Genomic DNA, 15,911 nt, shown 5'->3' with positions numbered 1-15,911 from the left:
AGGGTGACACAGTTAGTAAGTGTCTGAGGCCTAGAGTTGAGGTCAAGCTTATCCTCTCTACCACCTAGTTGCCCCCAAATACAATAGAACAATAGATATTGTTAATATGTTATCATTGAAATTAATATACAGCCCATAGTGATCCTTTGTACATTTGGTGTCTCCCTTTTCTATTTGAGTTCAAAACCACTGGAGTAGCTCCTTAAACTTCTTAAACTTTTTCCGCTCACAACACCTTTTTGCCCAAGAAATTTTTACATGACCCCAGGTATAATAGTAGGCCTCCACCAGTCACGGACGACCATAGATCAGCACCTTGAAGAGCCACAGGCCACAGTGTGGCTGTGCGGGAGCCGCAGCTCCTGAGTGACTTATAACCGGTAACTGCCGCACCCCGTGTTGTATCTACCCCATGAGGAGTAGCTGGAGTGTCCTCTCCAGGGCGTTGGCCTGGGCGGATCAATATAGAAAATAAGCTGTTGCCCATGCAGCAGGTTTTCCCTCTCCGCGACATTGGTGGATCCAAAGGAGAGGCAGAGCCAATACAGTTTGGCACCAGTGCCACCGCAGGAGTTGCCAGAGGGATGTGATGTCCAACATCCAATGGCCTAAGGGACTCCAACTCCTGATTTTTCCTCGGGGTTAACTCGGGAAGCCTTTCCCATATATGGGTATAGCCGCAAGGCAGAAGAGGTTTAAAATCAGGGTTTCCTTCCCCTAGGCGGGTTGCCGGCCAAGGCTAACGAGCTGCACCTGCTCAAAGACCCCAGGTATATAGTTATATAAAATAGGCATACGTAACCTCTTCCTGTTGCCAAATTTTCCATGGAGGGTTGTGACCCACGCTACGGACTAGATGACCACTGAGGTTTATCCCAACTCAGTTCCTATGCTACTGTGATTGCCAACTACATGGAGTTTGTTAAGTTGTTATTGTTCAGTCGTTCCAGTCATGTCTGATTCTCTGTGACCCCATTTGGGATTCTCTTGGCAAGGCTACTAGAATGCTTTGACATTTCCTTCTCCATCTTATTTTACAAATGAAGAAAGTGAGGTAAACAGGGTTAAGTGATGCTCCCCGGAGCCACATAGCTAGGAAGTAGATTTGAACTCAGGAAGATGAGTCTTCTTAACTCCCCGGGCCAGTATTCCATCTACTGAGCCACTTAGCTGCCCTATGGAACTCATCAAAACTTCATTTTAAAGTTTTAGCATCACAGGAAGATCTGAATTCAAATCCGACTTCAGACACTTACTAGTTCTATGACTCTGGGCAACTCACTTAACCTCTGTTTACCTTGGAGCAGCAGATGGTTCAGTGGATAGAGTGCTGGACTTTGGAGTCTGGAAGTTGTTTATTTTTGTTGTTCAGTCTTTCCATTTTATCCAACTCTTTGTGACCTCATTTGGGGTTTTCTTGCAAAGATACGGGAGTGGTTTTGCCATTTCCTTCTCTAGTTCATTTTACAGATGAGGAAACTGAGACAAATAGGCGTGAAATGTCTTTCCCAGGGTTCACATAACTAATAAGTACTTGAGGCTGCATTGGAACTCATGAAAAGGAGTCTTCCTGATTCCAAACCCAGTGCTCTATCCACTGTGCCACCTAGTTGCCTCCAAGGCAAACAGAAGTTAAGTTAGTTAAGTCAGAAGCTAAGTTAAGGAGTCAGGAAGACATAAGTTCAAATTTGGCTTAGATATTTACTAGTGGTGTGACCCTGGGCAAGTCACTTAACTTTGCCTCAGTTTCCTCATCTGTAAAATGAACTTGAGAAGGAAATGGCAAACCACTCCAGTATCTTTGCCAAGAAAACCCCAAATGGGGTCACATAGAGTGGACATGATTGAACATCAACAACAATTGCTTAAAGGAACATCAGAAGAGATGAGCAGATCTGGGAAGGGAACAGCTTTATTCTGACCAACAAGGAGGAGCTAATGCTGGAATAGAGAGGATGGGACTGTTGGGAGTAAGTGGCCACTCCATCAATTCTAGCAGCTTTGGCTTGGCCTTCATAATCTGTCCTGACTATAGACAATCACCAGGCTTGCAGTCCAGGAAAACTTCATTCCGTGAGTTCTCTTTGTACTCCTGCTGAACTCAAGCAGTGTTTACAGAGCAATGAGAAAGTGTGCTGGTAAATGCTCAACAATGGGAAAAATGTGTGCATGCACTTTTGAGTTTAATCTGCACTAAGAACACTTTAAGTTTAGACAACTAACAGAACAATGGATTCAAGCATTGATTTGTAGATTGTGGGAATTTCTGAAGTGTGAATGCTGAAACTGAAGATTTAACAATAGGCTCTTTAAAAACTTTTTTATATTTAGTTTTCACTTATGTAATAAAATAAGCATTTCCATAGCATGGTATAATAAAAAAGATGATTTGTACATGAAATTTGCCAATCTATTATGTACAACTTGCAATTCCTTAAACTATATAATAGTTTATTGTGTAAATTTCTTCTTTTTCTTACCCCACCAACCCTAGAGATGACTGTCATTTGACACAAATACACAACACACACACAGATACACATATATATCTGTAAAATCATTCTATACATACTTCTAGTTTACCAGTTTTTTCTCTAGATACAGATAGTGTTTTCCTTCATGTGTCCTTTGTAGTTTAATTTAGGCATTTATAATAGTCAAATGACTTATTCACTCAAAGTTGTTTTAAAACAATATTGCCGCCACAGTATACATTTTCTTGGTTCTGCTCATTTGACTTCTCATTATTCCATGCAAGTCTATCCATGTTTTTCTAAAATCATTGAGCTCATCATTTCTTATAGCACAGTAGCATTTCATCATGATCATATCCCACAACTTGGTTTGACCCAGCTGGTCCTAATGACCCAGGTAGAGCTGCTCCAGCACTCTCCTGCCAAGAGGAGACATGAGAGCCATCTATAAGTATTTTAAGGCTGCCCATGAAACTAAATGAGTTATATTAGTTATATTTTGGCACTGTGGTTGATTCCTCCTCATCTAGTTTTTATGGTTTTCCACCTAGTAGGGGCCATCTGTCTACTTGGTCCTGCCCCTACTTCAAAGGAAACATTCCCTGTATTTCCACGTGGAGGATTTCCTTGAAGCTCAAGTTTAGTGTCAAACTTTTGACAACAAATTAAAGGAGACTACAAGGAGGTACATTGCACAATTATGGCTAAGGGGAAAATATTAAACGTGGGTGGGTTGCTAAGTAGCATAATGTATAGATAGTTAGATTTGGAGTCAGGAAGATTTGAGTGCAAATTCTGCCTCAGATACAAACTAGCTCTGAGACCCTGGGCATTCATTTACCATTTGTCTACTTTTTTTGGGACTTCTTGATTTCCAAAAACTCATTCTACAAGATGACATCAATTTGGAAACTCAAACTTGCTCAGCTCTGCCTGCCCCTGAGGGCCTCTCCCTTCCTCTTATTTGAGAGGATAGAAGGTATATATTAGAGAACTCCTCCCAGACTTAAGGAGAGTGCCCAAGGAATTCACCTCATTGTTTTCTACTTGACTGCTTCCCTGGATTCTATGATCTCCAGAGACTTAACCAATCAGTGCCTGTTGTAAAATGAGAATAGCAACAATTAACAACTCTCTTATAGCGTTGTTATGAGGATCAAGTGAGATAACATATGTAAAGTACTTTGCAAACCTTCAAGTGCTATACAAATGTTAGTTATTAAGAGAGGACCATAGAAGATAAAGTAGACACTTGGAGATTACATAAAATTTAAAAGCTTTTTCAAGAACAAAACCAATACAACAAAAATTAGAAGAGAAGCAGTTAGTTGGAAAAATATTTGCATATGTCATTCATTAAAGTCTAAAATAAAATATAAGGGAGCCAAGTGGGTGAGCTGTGAAAGTGCTGGAACTTTGGACAAAAAGTTGCCCATGACCAGATGTGGAGCTCAATAGACAAACAATGTTGTCTAAGTGCCAATTGGTCAGGAACTATGTTCACCCAGGGAAATGGATCAGACTCTTTAAAAATGGATCCACTGGGGGGCAGCTAGGTGGCGCAGTGGATAGAGCACCGGCCCTGGAAGTCAGGAGTACCTGAGTTCAAATCCGGCCCTCAGACACTTAACACTTACTAGCTGGTTGTGACCCTGGGCAAGTCACTTAACCCCAATTGCCTCACCAAAAAAAAAAAAAAAGTTAAAAAAAAAATGGATCCACTGGAGCAAGAATATTCAACGTACAGTCTTAATTAGATTGTAGAAGACTTTCACATGCTCTTTCCATTGCTGGGCTGTGAATATCCTGGTTAACAGGCATGCTGGGATTAGGAAGTCAAAGTACAGAAAGTACTGGTTAGTTAACTGTCTACATGACTCAACCTGACTCACCAAACTTTGGTCTATTTATAATGGTTGTTTGTATTTCTTTTACCCAACAGGTACTGACATGCCTCCATAGGATTGGCTGGGGGGAAGGATGGGTGGTTCTTTCTTCAAGTTTTCTTTGGACTCACTTGGTAGACAACGGGTTCATACCATCTCTCTCTGATGGACTCATATCTTCCCAAAGGCTGGTATATCATTATTGGTGATAGCTGATGAGCAGTGCTACATTTATCTCAAGATAACTCCTCTCTGAGCCATGAGAACCTGTTTAAGGCCTCAAAGTTGTTGACCAAGACTTTCAGTGACCATGACTGTAACAAGATGCTGCCCTTACATCTAATTTTGTGAATCTGGTCCTTGAGTAGAAGGCCTCAGAATAGCCAGCAGGTTAATGCAATCCCTGCCAACTCCTTGCGGGTTTTCAGTGGGAGTTATTCTAGATTTCATTATGGATCGGTCCTTGGCCCAGGGTTATGGGGCTATCTTTGTAGTTTTAGACATTTAGTTAAGATGACTGGAGTTCTCACCAAAACTGAGGAGCCTCACCATGTGTCCCCAAAAGAATTTCTGTTCCACAGTATCCCTTCTCAAATTCCTCCAATAAAGGTCTCCATGCTTATCTCATATTCAGAGACTGCTCTCTTCATGACCCTCCAAGTAAAGATTAACCTTTCCAGGTATATCATGCTTCAGGGTGATGGGACAACCAAAGTATGCGACTTGAAACTGAGGCACATAATTTTTGGTACCATGCCTTCTGAATGCAGGATTTTATACTCAACTTTGGGGTTGTTTGGGCCCATTCATCTATCTAGCATGTGCTCTTTCATATGCATGATGGCTATATCCTGTAGTTTTCTTTGCGCTTACTATGTGTGCTGCAATTCTCATAGTTAATGACTTCTTGGCAATATTGGGAGTTTGCACAGGCTGATTTATGGCATACCATTTGTGTAGCCAAAGCAGGAAGCTGTCTGTCATTGCACCCAAGGGAGCCATGGAGTGATGATGATCAATGTCTACATATCTTTTTGTAACCTCTGTAGCAACAGGCCTTGCTAGAAACTGTTGTATAGTTTGTCAGTGGGAAGAGAAATGAGAAACTGTAGAGAAAGAATCCAGAAATAGAGTTGACAGTGTGGTACAAGTTTCATAACATATGCTGAAGTCACCTACTCCTTAAAAATTCAGAATGGACCAAATAGAAGCCAATTACTCCATGAGATAAGAAGAATTATGAAAACAAAGTCAAAAGATGGGAAATACAGAATAAAATGTGAGGTATTTCATAGAAAAACAAATCAACTGGAAAATAGGTTGAGAAGAAAAAAATATATAAATCATTGGACTCCCTGAAAACCAAGACCAAAAAATGAGCCTTGAAACCACATTTCAAGAAATAATTTAAAAAAAATTTCCCAGGTCTCTTAGAACCAGAAGGGAAAGCAGAAAAAGAATCTATCAGTCACTTGCTGAAACAAACTCCCAAATGAAAATTCCTAAGAATCCAGACTTTCAGGTTAAAGAAAAAATACTGCAGGCAACCAGAATGGAAAGAGTTCAAGAACTGATCAGGATCACACATGATTTAGTCTACATCATCATAATGGATCCAAGATCTTGGAACTCAATATTCCAGAAGACAAATGATATGGACTTACAGCCAGTAATAACTTACACAGGAAAAACTGAGTATAATCCCAAAAGGGAAAAAATGGATCTTTAATGAAATAAATTACTTCCAAGGACTTGTAATGAAAAGCCCAGAGATGAAAAGAAACTTTAATATGCAAACCCAGGAGTGAAGAGAAACATAATAAGGTAAATATGAACAAACAACAACTAGGAAGTAAACAAAGACAAAATGCTTTCAGTCTAATAGGAAGAGATGTTGCATATGTCTCCTCTGAACCCTAACATCATCAGGAGTCCATAATGGGAATCCAGTTAGACTGAAAGTCTGAGAACTGGTTCTTTTGTAACTTAATGACCTTAAAGAAGATTGTAAAGGGAAAAGAAGAGGAATACACTAGGGGATGAAAGGGAAAGGTTATGGGACATTAATCTCACTTAATCAAGATGTAAAAATAGAACTCTATACAAACAAGGGAGTGATGCTTGGGGAGGGCTGACACTCAAACCTCACTCTCTTCTGAACTAACCAAAGAAAGGAAGACTATACATATAGAAATAAATACATGTACAGGAGTAAATTTGTCCTTCATTCTTAGAGAGGACCATCACCAGGGTGATGCCATGACTTGCAGTGAATTGGATTTATGTAAGGGTAGGCTGTGCAAAGTCACCAACCTCACTCTCTTCTTCAGAGCCATCTAGGTCCAGTGGGCAAGATATGTATCCAGGATGACTGGAGATGGCTTCCTGAATGTTTAAGGCAATTGGGGTTAAATGACTTGCCCAGGGTCCCACTAGTAAGTATCTGAGATCAAAATTTAACTCATATCCAACTTGAGGGCCAGTGCTCTATCCATTGTACCACTTGGCTGTCCCCAACAAGGAAATAGGAAAAGAAGGGAGAAGGAGGACATAGAAGGAAGATGGATTAAGGGAAGGATTAGTCCTAAGCAAAACAAACTCTAAATAAGGATGTATTTATATTTATATATTGCAACTCTTTTTTGGTGGCAATGAATTGGAAACTGAGGTGATACCTCAACTGGGGAATGGCTGAATAAGTTATAGTATATAAATGTGATGGAATGCTATTATTCTATAAGAAATGATGAAGGGGATAGTATCAGAGAAATATGAAAAGACTTGAATTGATGCAGGATTGGAGAACAATGTATGCAATGACAACAACTGCAATTTACAGTATTGTAAATTTTTAACTTTGAAGACTTAATAATCTGATCCATATAATGACCAATCCTTATTCAGAGTACTAATGACAAAACATTCTGCCTTCCTTTTTATTGAAAGATGAAAAGTTCAGAATGCAGAATGAAACCTTTTTTTAAAAATGTGGTCAGTGTAATATAATGCAATTCTAGTTTATAATCAAATGAATGATGGTGGGATGGGGGTGGAGGGAAGAGAGCTAGAATGGATATTATGGTAAAATTATACTGTACATTATTCAGCCAGAAGAAAGAAATGAAGAATAAATTTTGGAAACAATTTGGTTGAATTCAATAAGCATGTATTAAGTGCCTACCACATGTTGAGGATACGAAGATGAAAGAGAAACAGTTCTTGCCTTCAAGTAGATTACATTCTACTAGGAAAAATAGTACATACACAGATGTACATGTAACATAGATGATCAGGGGACAAAGAGTTGGACTTTTACTTCTGTTAATCAACATAGACCCTACTGGAATGATGGAACTAATCAAGTCAAAGTCAACAAGCTTTATTAGGTGTTTACTATATGCTAGGCATTGTGTTGAGCACTGAGGAAAAAAAAAGAAAGACAAGTCCATCTCTCAAGGAGCTTTTTTTTTCCTCCTGGTGGGGCAATGAGGGTTAAGTGACTTGCCCAGGGTCACACAGATGGTAAGTGTCAAGTGTCTGAGGCTGATTTGAACTTAGGTCCTCTTGAATCTAGGGATGCTGCTTTATCCACTGTACCACCTAGCCGCCTGCTCCCTCACCCCTGGTTCTCACTTCTAATAGCCATAGTGACTAAATTCTATTTTCTTTTCTTTACTACCTTGGGATTCAGTGTGCCCACATAGCAATCTCTTGCTGAGTTTTATCATATTCTTTTTCCATTTATCATAAAATACTTTCCCCCTTTCCTTTGTGGTGACAAAGCAAAATTTCTTGAGATTCAAGTAAACCTGAAGTCTTAAGACACTAGAATTGCCTGTAAGGCAAAGGCACATTTCCCCATTACATCAACTACTAGCCTCTCATAGTCCTCTAGGTAGGTAGTGCAAAAATCATTACCCCTATTTTATAGATGAGGCACTGAGATTCACTAATCATATTCCCTCTTTTATAAAAAATAGGTTTACTAGCCTGCTAAAATTGGCCAATGCTATAGAAAGAGTATATTTTTTACATCAAGACTTCTCTCAAGACTGGCCTCAGTGGCCATACCCTCTCTGAAACCTTCTCTAATCTTATTTCCCCTTTGTCTCCATCAATTCCTACTTAGTATTATAGGTATTTTTTTCATTCATTTATTTATTTGTTTGTTCATTTAGTTTATTTATCAATTTATCTATTTATTTATTCCTTTATCTTATTTATTTTTAACATTCATTTAAAAATATTCGATTTCCAAATTCTCTCTCTTTCTCCTGCTCCTCCTTACTATAGATATCTTTATATGTGTTATATCTTCCCCCCCACAAAATGTAAGCCCTTTTAAGTCTAGGAATATAACTTTAAAAATCTTATATTCCCAGGACCTATTAGAGGGCCTTAACCTTAGTTAGATGCTAATAAAAGTTAATTTCAGCAAAACATTTTACAGACTGTAATAATAGCGTGACAGAAAAGATGAAGTGATGTAGACTGGATGATAGTAAAGTTAGGAGTATTCAGAATGAGTTTGAATAACCTAGAGCCCAAAGAGTGGTAATTAATGGATTGAATAATAGCCTGAGGAAGCAGGCCCTCAAACGTATACTTCCTCAGCATTTTTCTGTAGCTTAGAAGAACAACCAGGACTCCGAATGTTAGAATTTGAATCAAAAAAGATATTAGCAGGCTAGAATGATGGACTTCATGGAGGACATAGTTGAGCTGGGGTTAGAAGGATTGATAGGATATTAATAGGTGGAGATGGTTTGGAAGCCAACAAAAAGGTCCATCTTGAGACCAATTCATATTTTTCTTTGATGCTTTGGATATAGAAGTTTTGACTTTGTTGTCTTCTGACTGTTTTGATCTTCCTTGTTACCATAGTAACTTTCAATTCCCCAGCCTATTTCTTGACTTTTTATCTCTATGCTAAAATAGGGCTCTGCTTCCAGGATGGAGGGGGTACCATCCCGAGCCTTAGATTTTGTGTGTGGCTGTTTTCAGAGTTAATTCTGGGGAAATGTAACTTTAAGGTGATATGACTTAGGGAAAGATGTGTTTACTACTCTCCTGGTCTGTGCATTGGTCTGTGAGGGACCACAAATGTGCCCTTCTGCCCTTTCTGCTCTGTGTGGTCTGTGTGACCACTGTGGCCAGCATCCCTACTCCTCTGTAGTTGCAAGCTCTGGTATTCTAGAGGAATGCATCTGATTATGGGCAATGCAACAGAATCCTGCCCCTGGTGCCAGCAAAGAGACCACTGTAATATCCTTCTGACCAGTTGTCTGACCCCCTTACCCTCGAAGACATCACTGCTGCCACTGATTCAGTCACCCTCAAGGCCTGTTGCTAATTTGCTGGGGCCTGGCCTTTTCACTCTCATCCCAGTGCAACAGATCTTTCCTGATGACCTTCTAAGTTGTCTTGGGCTGGAAAATTGTTTTACCTCCCCATTTTGTGGGTTCCACAGCTGCAGAATTTGTTTTGAGGTGTTACTTAAAGTCATTTAGAGGGGAAATACGGGGGAGTCTCAGGCAAGTTCCTGCCATTCTCTGCCATCTATGGAAGATGATTTTTAAGGAATCTTCCAGTTCTAAATATTATGGCTCTTAAGGTTGTCTTAATAGCAATCCATATATATATATGTATATGTATATATATGTATATACATATACATATATATATATTTTAAAGCATAACCACCAGAGGGCAGTAAAATTTCAAAGCAACTTATTACTATGAGGTCTGGCACATGCTATTGTTAAATCTAGAAACAGCCAAGTTTTACATTTTAGGATTCTCACATCTAATTATCCAACTTAACCTGTATTGGGACCTTCAATGACATCCATATGCCTTTTGGAAAACCTGAACTAGATATCCCCCTGGACATCTCAAATTCAATGTATCCAAAACTGAATTTATTATCTTTCCCCCTAAACCTTACCTTTTCCTAACTTCCCTATTACTGTTGAAAGCACCATCATCTTCCCATCCACCCAGGCTTGCAACCTAGGTGTCATCCTTAATTTCCCACTCTCACCTTACATATTCAGTCAGTTGCCAAATCTTTCTGATTATACCTTTGCATCATTTTGTATTTAAGTTCTTTATCTCATCTGATGTTTGCTACCACCCTAGTGTAAGCGCTTAACATCTCATGCCTGTTTTACTGCCTTAGCTTGATAATTGGTCTTCTCTGCCCATTCTACTCAGCTGTCAAAATAATCTTCTTAAAGGGAAAGTCTGACCATGGTCACTCACCATTTCCCCCTCACCCCCAATTCAATTAATTTCCAGTATCTCCAAGGTCAAATATAATTTTCTCTGTTTGGCTTTCAAAACCCCACATACCCTGGCTCTTTCCTACATTTCTGGTCTTTTTACATCTTATTTCCCTTTAGTTACTGTATGATCCAATGACCCTGGCATCTTTGCTCTTCCGGTATGTGCTTTTTCCAATGCCTGTCTTCTTTCTATCCTTGGAATTCCCTCCCTCCTCACTTTCCTGGCTTCTTTCAAGACTGAGCTAAACCCGACCTTTCTGCAAGAAGATGTTCTGGGACTCCCTTAATGCTATGTGTTTTCCATCTGAGATTACCTCCAATTGTCCTGCATATATCCTTGTTTGGACATAGTTGTTTGCTTATGTCTCCCACAAAAGACTGAGTTTCTTGAGAGTGTGGCTTATTTTTTTTTTCCTCCTTCCTTCATCTCCCAGTGTTTATGCATAGTTCCTGACACATAGTAGGTACCTTAAATGCTTCTTGACAACTTTTTACTATAGTTTAATAGTTACTCAAATTTCTATAAGGTTAAAATAAGTGCTTTCCTTACCACAGAATCTGTGAGAGAGACAATGCAAGTATGTAATCTCCATTCCACAGATAAGGAAACTGACACTCTGTTCATAATTTAGGGATGATATAGATGACGCGCTTGCCTTCATCCACAATCCCCCCGCAACCTCCCATTCCTCTCAATCACTTTCTAAGGTGTCACTTTCTAGTTTTTGTATGAAGCCCAAAGGATTAAAATTTTAAAACTTCTCTCTTTGTCCCTGCCCATCATATCTCCACAATGTCTTGCCACGCCTGTGGTCCCTTGGAAGCAGGCCCTGGCTAAAGGTTCTGGGCCAAGGAGAGAAGGGTGCACGTAGACTCAGGCAGATGCCTGCGCGGCGGCCGACTGGCCCAGACTCCAAGCCTTGAGGATGCTGAGATGCTTCTTCCCGACCAAGCGAAAGCTGGAAGCCGGAGACCAGTGGAGAAGGACCGGGGCAGGGGCTGGACAAATCTGGGGGAGGTCTGCTGGGGCTCACGTGGCCTCACTTTTCTCCATCCCCATTCAAAGACAGAGAGCACGCCAAGTAGGGCGCAACCCGCAGCTATCACAAGCCCGCCCAGACCATCCTTCCCAGCTCCCAACCCATCCATCCATCCGTGGCTGGGCGGGGCGAAGAGGGGCGGACCTGGCTCAGTCGTCTCCCTCCCTTAGCCCGCCTCCCGCACTCCGGCCAGCCCCCGGAGCTGCCGTCACTTCCCCCAGCTGGCCCTCCTGCTACTCCTGCTCCTGCTCCTCGGCTTCCTCTGCTTCTCCGGGCCGCTGCCTTCCGCAGGTGACCGAGCGCTCGGGGAACTGTCCCTTCCCGCTTGCATCCCCAACCCTCTCTTTCGCCTAGCGCAAAGGATGGAGCCTCTGAATTCCGAGCGCGACTTAAAGACTCCCTTTTCCTATCCTGTTTCCTGCATCTGCCCCTACTCTTCATTTCCTGTTTATTGCCCTCCTTTCTTCCCCTCCACTCCTTTCTTCTGGTTTATAGTCGCGCCAGGTTCTAAGCGAAGTCTCTCTCTCCTGGGTCTGCCTCTGTCCCTAGAGCCATTATTTAGTTCCTGTCCTAGACCGATTGCATGTGGCCTGAGCTCGGCTGGCAGTGGGAGCTAGTTTAGTATAATGCTGGCAAGGTCTTCAAGATGCTGCGTTAACGTAAGATGCTTCCTTCTTAATCCTATCTCCTCCTCTAATAAGGTGACACTTTGAACTGAGGGGGCGGGCTCCCAAGAAATGGGGAATGGCGTGGGCATTTGGGCTTTAGCATTCATAGGAGCATCGATTAGCAGGTGGAAAGGACCTTAAAGGTCATTTAGTCCAATCCACTGATTTTAGAGTTGGAGAACTTGAGACCCAGAGAGATTCAGTGACTTGCATTATAATTATAAGTGGTAGGATGAGGATTTGAAACCAGGTCCTCCAACTCCAAATCCCTCTCTTTCCACTCTTAGCTGTGGCACCTTGGCACTCTGAAAAGCTTGATTTTACTGCTGCACACCGGGACTTGCCATGAGAAAATACTCAGTGTTCTCTTTTGTCATTTTAGTTAATCTGGAAATAGATTGATCATAAAATCGAAACTCAAAGGAAAGGGATCTTAGCGCAGTGGATAGATCACTAGCCCTGGAGTCAAGAAGACCCGAGTTCAAATCCGATCTCAGACACTTCCTAGCTGTGTGACGCGGGGCAAGTCCCTTAACCCTGTTTGCCTCAGTTTCCTCATCTGTATGAGCTGGAGTAGGAAATGGCACACCATTCTAGTGTCTTTGCCAAGAAAAGCCCAAATGAAGTCGGAAAGAGTAGCTCTGGACTGAAACAACAACAAACGCATGTCATTTATGTATTCTAGTAATTCATAGGTCCATAGATTAAGCAGTAGAAAGGATTTTAGAGACCATTGAATACAATACTCTCATTTTAGGGATGAGGAGACACCCTGAGAGAAATTAAGTGAATTACCCAGGATCACAGTATTATCCAAGGCAGGATTTAAACTGGTCTTCGTGATTCTAGTACAATGCCTATCTTCTATACCACACTGCAGAATTCCTGTATGTACTATTGGTGAGACACAGTAATGAAAGATTAATTCCCAGGGGCATTGGGGCATATAGGGCCTATGTATACTACATGGCTCCATGACTGATTTTTCAACTTTTGAATTCTCAAGTGTGCTTTTTACATTTTTTTCTGTCTCTTCCTTCCCAGCCAGCAGTCACTGTTTGCAGCTACTTCAGACTTGCCTATAAGCAGCCTTTCTATTCTCCTTTTAATTTTTGGTGAGTTTGGAAACCGGTATCTTAAGTAAAGTAATGGTAATAAGCTTTCATTTCATTCATAGGAATTCTCCTATTGAAATTGTCTTAATATGTGTGCTCTTTGAAAGCAGAAAAGGTTATTTTTCCATATATAGGCCTTTTTATTTTACACTGAACAAATTTATAAAATATTACTATTTTTAAAGTATCTTTACTGTGAAAATCTTTTAGACATTTATTTTTCTAAAAAGACCTTTTTCGTGTTTTATCATCTCATTTTCCATTTTCATTTGTGTCACTTTTTTTTTTTAAGTGAGGCAATTGGGGTTAAGTGACTTGCCCAGGGTCACACAGCTAGTAAGTGTTAAGTGTCTGAACCCGGATTTGAACTCAGGTACTCCTGACTCAGGCCAGTGATCTATCCACTGTGCCACCTAGCTGCCCCCATTTGTGTCACTTTTGCTACTTTTGTTACTTTAATCCCTTTTAAGAAAATTGTTATTATCAGTGACACAAGGTTTTATGTAGGCGCAGATTTGTAATTGAGAGACAAAGAGTAAGGGGAGCAAAGCTTATATTAGAATTAAATGGGTGTTTGTTTTATGTATATATACATAGATACGTATATAATATATAAATTAATATAGTAATATATTATAAATATATTATATACCATACATTATCATATAGTATATATTGTTAATATATTATACAGACGACAGACAGACTGACAGACATATGTATATTTATTACGATTAGATACCTTGATTGCCTCTTAGTTTGAAGCTGTATAGATGAGTTACATATTAATGTATTTGTATAGTAAAGGGCAGCTAGTGGCACAGTGGATAGAGCACAGGCCCTGGAGTCAGAAGACATTTTTCTGATTCAAAACTGGCCTCTGATTACTTACTAGCTGTGTGACCCTGGGCAAGTCACATAACCCTATTTCCTCATATGTTAAAATGAGCTAGAGAAATAAATGACAAACCACTCTACTATCTTTGAAAAGGGGTCATGAAGCTTCGGACATGACTGAAAAATAAAAGACTGAACAACAACAAAGAAATTAACTTTTCACAAGTCTCTTTTATAGGGCAGGTGTATTATTATCATGCTTCAATTTGATTGCAAAGGTCAAGTAGTTAACAAAACATTTTTCCTTTACTTTTCCTTCTTATGACTCTTCTCCATTGCTTCCACTCTGCCATTCTCTTCCCACAGTAAAACATGGCTGAAGACTCTCAGAGAAACTTTCGTTCAGTATATTATGAGAAAGTTGGATTTCGTGGTGTTGAAGAAAAGAAATCATTGGAAATACTCCTCAAGGATGATCCTCTGGGTGAGTTTTCAAAGGATGATTCAGATGAATGAAGATAAACTATCCTATGCAAATCTTAAGAGATTTAGTTACAATCTTCACTTGATATGTTTTTTGTGTGGAAGGATAGCCAGAGGTTTGTACTTTGGAGGGAAATTTGAATGGCCAAACTTCATTTTTAACTCTATTTTGAGGCAGAGTAAAATTTTACTTTTTAAAGACACTTATAAGAGTCTGAAACTGTTATTTTCTTACAGACTATTATATTGTTTCCTTTTATCTGATGTATCCATTGCCATTGTATCCAGACATGTACTTTTATTTATTTGTTTGTTTGGGGACTGTGTTGCAGACACTTTTCAAATACTCCATTCCAGGATCTTTACCTGTTTTCCAACTTGCTTTGGTTTTGCCCCTCTTCAGAAAATGTACTGAGCCTGCCTTCCTACTCCCAGGGATTACCTGTTAATTTAGTGAAGCTTAGTCCATTGCAGCTCTGAACTCCTGAGCTCCAGCTTAAGCCTCCCCAGGAAGAGAGATTACAAATATATACCACCATACCTGGCTGGTCACATTCTTTAAAAAAACAAAACAAAAAAACCCCAAAGCAACCTGATCTCTAATAAGTCATAACATAGACAGGAACAACAGCTAAAGAATAAGACTCTATCATGTCCCGTCACGATTGTACAGATACGTTATTTTTTTGTGGTTGTAATTAGTTTGTAGATTTCTCCCCCTTTACATTTACATTGCTTATATCTGGATATCTTTGTATTGTCATTCTTTATAATGAGTTAGCCATAATATGATCTGCTTAGCCATTCTTCACAAACTATAGATTTGGGTTTTTTATAGTGTTTGTTTTGCTTTTCTGTAAGGCAGCTATAATAAGAGGCAATGAACCATGGAATTATGTGTAGATGGGCAGCCTTGAAGTCAGGATACTCCTTTCTCCAGGTTCATTTTTTTGACATATACTGGCTATGTGAAACTCTAATGCCCTAAGGGAGGAAGTTACAGATGATTTCCCACTCTGTATTGGTAAAGGGCATTTCCTTGCCAGAAATACCCCATATTGATGAAATACATATACACACAAACTCCAAAACAACAACAACAACAAAACACCACCAATCTC

At 40.0% G+C, this 15,911-nt stretch overlaps 1 protein-coding gene across 1 annotated transcript in view; it reads left to right on the top strand.

The window, feature by feature from the left end:
• The first annotated feature begins 11,990 nt into the window (after nt 1-11,990).
• The window catches only part of TBC1D7 (TBC1 domain family member 7), a 29,493-nt gene continuing 25,572 nt past the window's right edge, over nt 11,991-15,911 (top strand). Inside the window, 4 exon segments of the mRNA XM_043975375.1 lie at nt 11,991-12,346; nt 13,400-13,470; nt 14,674-14,791; nt 15,612-15,617. Of these exon segments, the coding sequence (XP_043831310.1) occupies nt 14,680-14,791; nt 15,612-15,617 (118 nt within the window). The 5' untranslated portion in view covers nt 11,991-12,346; nt 13,400-13,470; nt 14,674-14,679.

This window comes from Dromiciops gliroides, chromosome 1 (genome assembly GCF_019393635.1).
Source record: "Dromiciops gliroides isolate mDroGli1 chromosome 1, mDroGli1.pri, whole genome shotgun sequence".
NCBI lineage: Eukaryota > Metazoa > Chordata > Mammalia > Microbiotheria > Microbiotheriidae > Dromiciops > Dromiciops gliroides.
The sequence above is the reverse complement of the archived record's forward strand: the minus strand, read 5'-3'. Positions and strand labels throughout refer to the sequence as shown.